Source organism: Pecten maximus, chromosome 1 (genome assembly GCF_902652985.1).
Source record: "Pecten maximus chromosome 1, xPecMax1.1, whole genome shotgun sequence".
NCBI classification, from domain to species: Eukaryota; Metazoa; Mollusca; class Bivalvia; order Pectinida; family Pectinidae; genus Pecten; species Pecten maximus.
This window is the reverse complement of record NC_047015.1, coordinates 51,974,914-51,984,328: the sequence shown is the minus strand read 5'-3', so window position 1 is coordinate 51,984,328 and position 9,415 is coordinate 51,974,914. Positions and strand designations below refer to the sequence as shown.

At 34.9% G+C, this 9,415-nt stretch overlaps 2 protein-coding genes across 2 annotated transcripts; both read right to left on the bottom strand.

Annotated features, from left to right (window-relative positions):
- Nucleotides 1-97: 97 nt before the first annotated feature.
- On the bottom strand, nucleotides 98-712 carry LOC117317371. The gene has a single exon (XM_033872212.1). It carries the CDS (start codon nucleotides 710-712, stop codon nucleotides 98-100), a length of 615 nt encoding a protein of 204 aa, XP_033728103.1.
- LOC117317288 lies at nucleotides 127-7,740 on the bottom strand. Its single transcript, XM_033872103.1, has 9 exons — nucleotides 7,085-7,740; nucleotides 6,074-6,258; nucleotides 5,455-5,521; nucleotides 4,453-4,639; nucleotides 3,870-4,028; nucleotides 3,401-3,592; nucleotides 2,544-2,714; nucleotides 1,931-2,015; nucleotides 127-1,162 (listed from the first exon to the last, which is right to left on the bottom strand). Exons 1-9 carry the CDS (start codon nucleotides 7,554-7,556, stop codon nucleotides 749-751), a joined length of 1,932 nt encoding a protein of 643 aa, XP_033727994.1. The 5' UTR covers nucleotides 7,557-7,740; the 3' UTR covers nucleotides 127-748.
- Nucleotides 7,741-9,415: the final 1,675 nt, after the last annotated feature.

Below are 9,415 nucleotides of genomic sequence, written 5' to 3'. Positions count from 1 at the left end.
ATCTATCTCATGAATCTAAAGATAACTTACATCTTGCTTATCCAATTTTAAACAAATACAAATATTTACACAACCAAGTGATTTTTCATCTGATACATCACTCTTCTTTTTGAATACATCTGACAATGTTGGAAATGAAACATTTCTGTATTTTATTTTCACATAAAATTACTTTCACTCCAGAGATAGCATTCCTGCTGTATGCCAGTTTCAAGTGATTGAAATGGATACCATTTTTGGACAATTTCTCAGCTGATAATTTGTTCATGGCTTTCTTGCTTACCAAGGTGTCATAAGACTTTTTACAAGATAAAAAGTTCATACTGAACACATCGTCAACTGACCACTTTGCACTCATTTTTAAGTTAAACAAGTCTTGGAGGGCTTTCACATCAAAAACTGCATTGTGTGCCTCATACGACATCCCAAGGAACTTCCTTACCAACGATTCTTGGCTGTGAGATCCAACCTCCTTCTTGGGAAACAAGCGTCTTGCTAACCTAAGAGTGTCCATATATCCTTTTACAACATTGGCAAATGACGAGCATAACTGGAACTCTCTCAATCTGTTTGTAAGGATAGGTATATCAAACGATGCTGCATTATGACCAACAAGAATAGGATTGGGGAGAGCTTTCAAAAAATCTAAGAAATCCAACAAAGCTGAATGGATGGAGGTCACATTTTTAATCTCCTTTCCCCTGAGGTACATCTTACTTAATGACCTTGAATAGGTCAGTCCTGTAACTTACGATGCTTTGATTGCTATGTCACACCTTGGCAGGACATATCTATGAAAAATATTGTCACCATTAACAACAGCAGCAATTTGAGTAATGTCACTTTGACGTGAAGCAGAAGTTGTTTCCAAATCAAAGAAAACCAAAGATTTGGATTCATCCAAGGACAATACTGATGGTATAGTTTGTACATCTGGATCACTACTGTTGTTAATGGTTAGATCAATATCAGTTTCATAGGTAGTACCTTCCTTTACATATGATGACTGTTCTTTCAACCTTTTTTTCCGTTTCAACTCAACCCTTCTTAATTTGTATTCTCTGGTCTTTTCCTTTTCTTTACGGGCTGACCGAGCATTGTCCAATTTTGTTGACAGTTTGACGGTGAACTCGCCAGGGGAAAGAAGGGCCGATTCATTTACCTGTGACAAAATATTATTATTTATTACATATGCATATACAAGGAGACAATTCAGCGAATTACAAAACATATGTGACAAGTAGTGTAAGAGATAGAACCGGCTGACAAGTTAAAGTGTGGAAGGACAAGGTGATCCCATGCTGCAAGTATGAAGTTCCAGTGACAAGTAGTGTAGAAAATGGAACCAAGACAAATTTGTTCTTTGATGTAGATAAAGCTCAAAATGTAGGTCAGAGTAACCTAATTTTATACATAACAATACTTCACCAAAGTGATCCATGTCCCAAATATATGTTATGTGGCTAAAACCAATTAAGCATCGATATATTACCTGTTATACTTAGAAATTGCCAGGTTATAGACAATAATTCCACGGGGAATAGAAATATCATGTTAAATCAATGAATTTGTTGTAAGCATGTTCGTTATAACGTATTTTATTGTATATGAGTAAACTTTATAGCACTGGATAGAGCTAGAAGAAGTTGTTAAAAAGGAAAAACTAGACAGATGAAGGACGCTGCATCAACACCATAAGCTCACAGACACTTTGTGTCAGGTGTACTAATAATGTGTATGCATAATTAACAGGAAACAAATTCTAATTGTGAAGATGTACATTAAAATTAGCATTGGTATGAGACCATGAGAAGTCTGACATAGGGAATTGAATTATACAGGAAATTGTATTACAACATTTTAAGATCTATATTAAATCTTTCGAATGTATGTTGACATGACTTTACTGCAATTGAAAAATAAACTTTACCTTAGGTAAATAATTATGACCTTCATTCTTTTGAAGAACAGATGCAGATACCCTATTCATTAATGAATCTGAGCTGCCATAGAATCTGAAAACACAAAATATAAAGCCAGTTGTACACATGAACACAGAACATCAGAAAACTTTGCAAGATTTCATAGCTTTATAGCTAAGTAGGTCAAGGTCATTTATTTGAGGAAGCTTTATAGCACTCCTTCTCAGGCACCCTGGGCCTAATGAAACACGATTCTTAAAACTTTTACCCATGATAATTCATGTTAACCTTTGACCCTGTCCAGGGCATAAAGCTGACCTTTGAACTAAACACAATATATAAGAAAGGTCAAGGTAATTTATATGAGGAAACTTTGTAGCACTCCTTTGCAGGTACCTAAGTACTGGCCAAATATCAGGTTACTGGGTATTACAGTTTTCTAGTGGCCAAATAGCAGGACCCTGATTATTACAGTTTCTAGAGGAAGTCATTTGAAGGGCAAAAGTGGACAGACTAGCTGATGGACGATGGATGCCGCGTTACGGCATAAGCTCACTGGTCATTCGGACCAGGTTAATGATATTAAAGAAATTAGTTTCTTACAACTACTGCAACTCTTACTTGGCTTTCGGTGTTTTTGTGGAAACAAGGCTGTTAAAACTTTCATTTGCTTGTGTGGAGCCCAAATTCAGGAGGTTTCCAGACCGGCATGAATATTTGGCAACTAGTTCCTCCAGGCGTGTCCTCAGTGTGGGATCTTGTAAGGCAGTGCCATTGGGAAGACTTTTGTACCTACATATTCAAATTATATTATTTATATAAATCAATGAATTTTTCTTTTGCATAATTTATAAGTATATGCATGGTGTTCAAGTAATATTTAATGGACAAGTTTGTTAAATTCATATGAAACAAGCCTTTGTTGTTTTCAGAATGATTTACATTCAATGATACAATATAACTGATGTAGACTTGCAATGTCTGAGGATCAATTATATCCTAATCACTTAGCTTACCCGTTTTCCCATGTAATATATGCCCATGTCATAAATAATAAATAATTATTGTATTACATATATTATCTAAAATAGTACTATTGTGAGGTCATTAATAAATGATGTCACCCGTCTTGCAGAGAAAAACATTGAGGTTTTTGTTTATTTTCTCATAAATATGAGTTGCGTGATAAATAGAATCTTACACTTGTGTCAATGTAATATGGAGTTGATTATATTTAAACTCGCCTAAAGGCTCATGATATATCAAATTATAGAACTTGTTCAATCAATTTCATAATACATTATAATGCCACTCATTTAAGATCCTTTATTTATACAACTTACAGTTATTAACAAACAGGTTAAATTGAAATATGATACAGATGATCTAGGACGAGTGTTCATGTAATATTGAATTTAACCTTTACACAATAGTTACAAATGAAGACAGTCACTGGACCGATAATATAAGTATTTTACCTGAATTTTTGGGGATCATCCTTATATGTGCACCATTTGACAGTAGAACAACCAGTGTGTTCACCAAAGATATGTGGAACGATCCTCTTTAGTGAAAGTTCCAGTTCTGCTTCTGTGTTGCTTCCCGTCATTGCATACATGAAGCATCTCATGATGTATGGTATGACTTCAGCATGTTTGAGTTCCTTGTGTCTTAAAGGAAAAGTAGCTACATGTATACAGAGCATTATCATTTGTTTACTAATAAAAACAATAAACATTGGGGGACACCCTTTTGTTTGTGATAAATCTTACATTATCTTTACTTTTTGTCTTCTAATAGCCTCTATGTTACATAACTAAAACAAAATGCTTCGTGGATATGGACAGCACATGATGTAATTTTTCCATGAATGCATAAATATTTATTAATTACCCCTCCTCCCATTTTATTGAGTGGCATACTATAATTATCATAGTTAAAACTTACTTCTTGGATAGCTCATATAGGGACTTTGATATCCCTTTTTTGACATGATTTTGGTCATCTTTTTTCTCTAATTTTGGGAAGTCCAAAAGCATTTTTGCAGTTGTTGTGGAGTCGTTATCTGCATGAAACACATCAAGCTGGAATCCTTGATCGGAGAGTCTGTATAAAGCAACAATAGTCATACAATTGGATAATTGTACTCAGCAACGTAATTTATATATGCTCCATATATGATGTAACAGGAGAAGGAATTGTAAAGCAATGGGACCAGGAGGACAGAAATTGAACTCGGAAACTCCAAACTCCGTAGTACATAGACGGATGCTCTATACCCAGTTGAGCTACCTGGTCACCGGCCCTGTCCCGCTACATATAAGATACATTATTGTCATTAATAACTGTTCAGTATTATTAAGAACATTGTTAATGTTTTACATAGGTAAAATATATATAATATATGACTATGATATTACTATTACATATATAATATATGTAGGATAGAAATATCCTGTTATGTACCATGCTGGTCAGAGAGATATCTTATTGGATTTGTAAATAGATATACGGTATTCAAAATATTCACCTGTGAGCCATGCTCACAGCCATATCTGGCTCCATGGCTTTGCTGCTCCCCTCCCAGTTGCGTGGGCATACATGACTCGGAACTGTTTCTTTTTTGTCTTTGTGAATGTCACAAATTCTGCAGGATTTGCTTCTGACGTCGTAGGCAATAACTTTACCTGTGGTCTTCCCGATCATAGCTGCATGTCCTAAAATCAAAACCAAATATATCAGAACTCTGAAGTCTAAAACAGTTATGAAAAAGCCAGACATTTGGCTATTAAATTTAAGATCAGGTTTGTTAAATCTAAAGCAGAATCATGAAGTTATATATACCCCATGTTAACCTTGTCCTTAATTTTTTTAACATATTTGACTCAGGTCGGTCCACAGCACGACTGTAGATTTAAACAAGATTAATCGAGCCTTGAAAAAGCCCAAGGGCCTTAACGGTCATCTGAATACATATTACATGGAGTACATCATACTATAAAACACCCAATATGGCTGTAATGTGAAGGTTTTCTTTTCGGCCTGAAGAATAACAACACTTTATGGAGAACAAGTTTAAAATGTGTTTTTCAAAATGGCGACTGTGGTGGCCATCTTGGATTTCAGACCGACCCAAAAAATAACAGCACTTGGTCAGGACCATCTCAAGATCATTTGAGGCTTTGAAGTTTCAGCTCAATCCCACTGGTGGAACTTGAGAAGTTTAACATATGAAAAGTTTACGTGTGGCCCATGACGATGGACGAAGCAATGACTATAGGTCATCCTCTTGGTCATTGATAAGATTTTTAACAAATTTTACCCAAGTGACCTTGAAAATGGGTCAAGGTCATTCATTTGAACAGACTTACTAGGTTTAATTTCAGCATGATATTAATGCCATGTGACCCTAAGCATACGGCTCATGGTTATTTAAAAGAATTTTTTTTTCATCCAGGGCAGATTGACGCCAGATAAAATTGCTTGCCTTTTTATATGCATACTTGTCTAAAATGATTGTATTATACATTACCTGTGTTACTGTTATAGTTGAAACCAGTTCCTCTTTTCTGCCACCCACCATCAAAACTGGCTTGTAACTATAAAAAAAATAATATTGCATACATGTTAATACTGTTAATTATATAGTAAAATAATTCATTATTATTACCTGGCATATATTCACCAGTATATGGTATTTTCACTATATAACCTTACCAAAACTAGTTGCTGATTAACACCTCACAAAGTTCGGCCAAGGAATGGCAATTGTTGACATTATCATCATATGACGTATGTTGAATACCACAGACCGTCTCTTGAAAATGGCTGTTCTAATCAGTAAACAGGTACACGCGATATCATACATGCACTTATTTGAAGTAAATGCTGAATTTTGTTAAAAAAAAAATCTACAAGACTGAAACATTCAAAATGGTTAATATTATGTATTGAACTATAACAACTGAAAGTATAGTTCAATGCTTTACATAATGAAATGGAATTTTAATAATATAATTTTTTAAATTACTGTTTATGTTAATTGCTGAAAATTTGGTTACAAATGTACATTTTGAACTTACCATTTGTGACATATATGACAAAATATGTAATGCAAAAGGAGATAAAGAAAACATGTCCAATAAAATTACCTTTTCAGAACTCAATTCTTTTTCTTCAGTTTGAGCATCTCTGCATGATGTTGATGCAGCTTCCACCAAAGTCTTTCCAATCAGTGACTCTTTTCTTTTAAGAGTGGATGTAGCAATGGGGGGTATGTTGCACTCCACAAGAAAATTGTTAACCTGTGATGGGCCAATTCCAGCATGAACCATACCTAAAATCAATTAATCATTCATATTTTTTTTTCAATTTTAAACATTATATCTTTAAAATGAAATTCAACAATTTAATAAAAAAAAATCATACATATAAAAGTTAATACTGTATGTAAGAAGCATTTCTATTGGCTTAAAAATTCATGTTATCATAAATGATATCATAATGTAAAAATTGAAATTGCCTGCATGTTTTCTTCTCGAGCTTCATGCTGCTTGCTATAGGCCTACCATCTAAATGTGTTATACCTTCCCCGTACCTCCTCCAAAACGGCGTACGTAGGACTTCACAAAATATTTTAAATAACTTGTCTGCATTGGACATCGAATTCCGAGAATCATTTTCAACAATATTATTGTAACCTCGTCTATGCCTATCTGTTCTTGCATGTCATGCTCATTAAATCATTTTCCTGTTTTCAATGTGCGCATGGTTGGCATACACATTTTCAAAATGTATACAGTATGCGTGGTTCACGCTTTATTCTGAGTGATGCCCATGGCTATACATGTATGATAAAATGATTCATGAAGGACTGAGGTTAGTCTTGTAAGTTGTATAATTAGTCAATCTGTGGCTAACCTCTACACAGATTGAGAAACTGTACCTGCATGTGCATGCATTTATGACTTAACAATGATTCACAATGTCCCTTCATCAATAATAACATCAGCTATAAACTCAGTGAGCTGCTATACATGTATACACAACTTAAAGTTATAAACTGTTATTCAGTGTTAGGCAGTTATAACCTTATTCAACAATAAATTTGTGTAATTTTTGTTGTTATTGACTAGACTACATATATTTAATAAAATACATACCTATAGCAGCCTTGGAATTTACATCAAACGCCCCTGATGATCCCCGTTTTCCAGTGTCCACTTGGCATACAGCATCACACACCGCGTTGGTGCACTGAATATGGAGCGTGCTTCCAAGTCCAAGTCTGCGCTCCCACAGTGTGTTGGAGAGATGGAGGGGCGAATTGCATACATCGCAAAACATGTTTTGAGCCAGCAGCTCTAACTCAACAACCCGCCTACCAATCTTCCACGTTGGGTCAATATTATCATTAGGCCCAATTTCGTACTCCGCACCTATGTCGAGATTGTCTGCAACAATATTAATTGGGGCCTCATTCACTAAAACGTAGGAGTGATCCTCTGTTAAATCAACTCGGGAAGTGTCAACTTTAAAATGTGCCCCCCTTTTAGATCTTCGGGAAGTCTTACCCGCATGGCCAACAGCAAACAGACCTCTATCACTCCGGGAAGGACCCCGGGAAGAATCCATGTTGTCGTCTGCGTCTGACAGCTGTGTGTTATTGTCTGCGTTATAAATACGCTTGACATCGAAGCGTATTTAAGCGTTTAGATGACCCCAGAAAAGAAATAATTTAGAGGTGTTCCGAATGTAAAGAGTTATCGTTCCTGATACTCGGATACTAGCTACAACGTCGACGTCCTTAAATCACAAGAAAGGCGCTGAGTTAAATCCGGTGACCTGTATAACAGTTATTTGACTTAAGTTATCACAGAACTATACATATATGTCTTAAATGTGACCATCGCCCACGTCATAAAGTATGGGAAAATATGTTTTAGACATAATTACAATTTTCCTCCAGGTCTCCATTTCTCCTTCATTGGTTTTAATGGTCTTTCTTGACCTTGAGCGAACGATGGGATAACATTGAAAGCGAAACTACTACTAGTATGTAACATCGCTTTGTGCGAAAATAGCACTCCAACTATTAGCTTTATTATCATTTGAACAATGGCTTTATCAAAGATCGAATGTACAATTTGTTTTTATAGAAAGTTAATTGTCATTTATTAAGCTATTATTGAGAGAGAAAAAACGGTATCAAGTATGGTGAAGGCTTCTCTGTTTTTTATTTGAGATAACATGCCCAGAATCTATCGTTCCTCCCAAGGAAACCCTGGGGTACTTTCTGTATCAAATTTTCCCCCTTTTTTGTTGCGGGATCTGCTTTCCACCGCATTATTAGATTATTAGTCTTATTTGGATTTTATGACGTCGGTTCGACGATTAAGATCGGTCTGGGATTTCGATCCATGTAGTTACATTTGTTTTGGAACCAATCGTTATGTGAAATCTAATTAAGGGATATGGACAATTTTTTTATTATCGCTTTTGTTCCATTTAATCAGAAAATTATTTCGGCGGTGATGATTTTAAAATAATATTATACACGTTTAGCCCACCTACGTCATTGTTCCATTAATTCGATTTACTTATGATAAATAAATAAATTGTTTTGTGATTAAAGATGTTAATCAGCTTAGATTACCATAATGGATTAACCACTTCCGTTGAATATACTTGTTAAATATATATGTGTTCTAAACCTGTTATTTCATTTAAAAATATATAGAACTACATAACTATGGTGAGTCCTGCATCAGCTATAACTTATGCCGTATTCCCTGATAACTATATTTTGCATTCCTTTCCACTGTATGAAACTATGTGTGTAGTTCTTAATCGAATGCGCCGTTCAAGCATAACTAAACAGATTCGCTTGGTTCGCTTTCTAAATCGTACCACTTGGATCCAAGATGGTAAAACTGAGATGCTTCATTTGTTTTGCATGCTTGTTTTTTGTTTTTTGTTTAGACAGGAAACATGGAATTGTTTTAATTATTTCAACGGACAATGAAATATTTATGTATTAATTGTACATCCGTTACATGAATAAAAGGAAACAAATTATCGATATTATCTTTGAAACGTATATTTTGTAAGGACGGTCACTCCCATTGACATTCACATGAGTTTCAGGTCCGTTCTATTATATAGTAACGGAATTTCGGGTACAGCTGGTACGGACCGATAAAGATAAACGCAGGAAAAAAAATCGTTCTGTTCCCATGTGGATGTTATATCTCTATAGTCCATGTGTAAGTTAATATAGCTTCTCCGATAATTCATGATTGCTGCGAGGAATATAAACTTCTATGTTTGTCCTCGTTCCATATATATATTAATATATATATATATATGTGGCTGGCGCTAGATGCAAAGCTTTTCATGTCTGACGTCACACCTTAACGCCAGTCATATATATATATATATTTATCAAACGTATATTGAAAGAAACCCGAAACAGTTCGAATGTTAAGCCTAAA

Excerpts from the sequence above, each read along its gene's own strand:
- LOC117317371 (XM_033872212.1), bottom strand. The coding sequence starts at position 712 with ATGTACCTCAGGGGAAAGGAGATTAAAAATGTGACCTCCATCCATTCA.
- LOC117317288 (XM_033872103.1), bottom strand. The coding sequence starts at position 7,556 with ATGGATTCTTCCCGGGGTCCTTCCCGGAGTGATAGAGGTCTGTTTGCT. Across the intron at positions 4,029-4,452 it reads GCTGTGAGCATGGCTCACAG|ACTCTCCGATCAAGGATTCC; the intron begins GTGAATATTTTG and ends TGCTTTATACAG. Across the intron at positions 2,715-3,400 it reads GATGATCCCCAAAAATTCAG|GTACAAAAGTCTTCCCAATG; the intron begins GTAAAATACTTA and ends TTGAATATGTAG.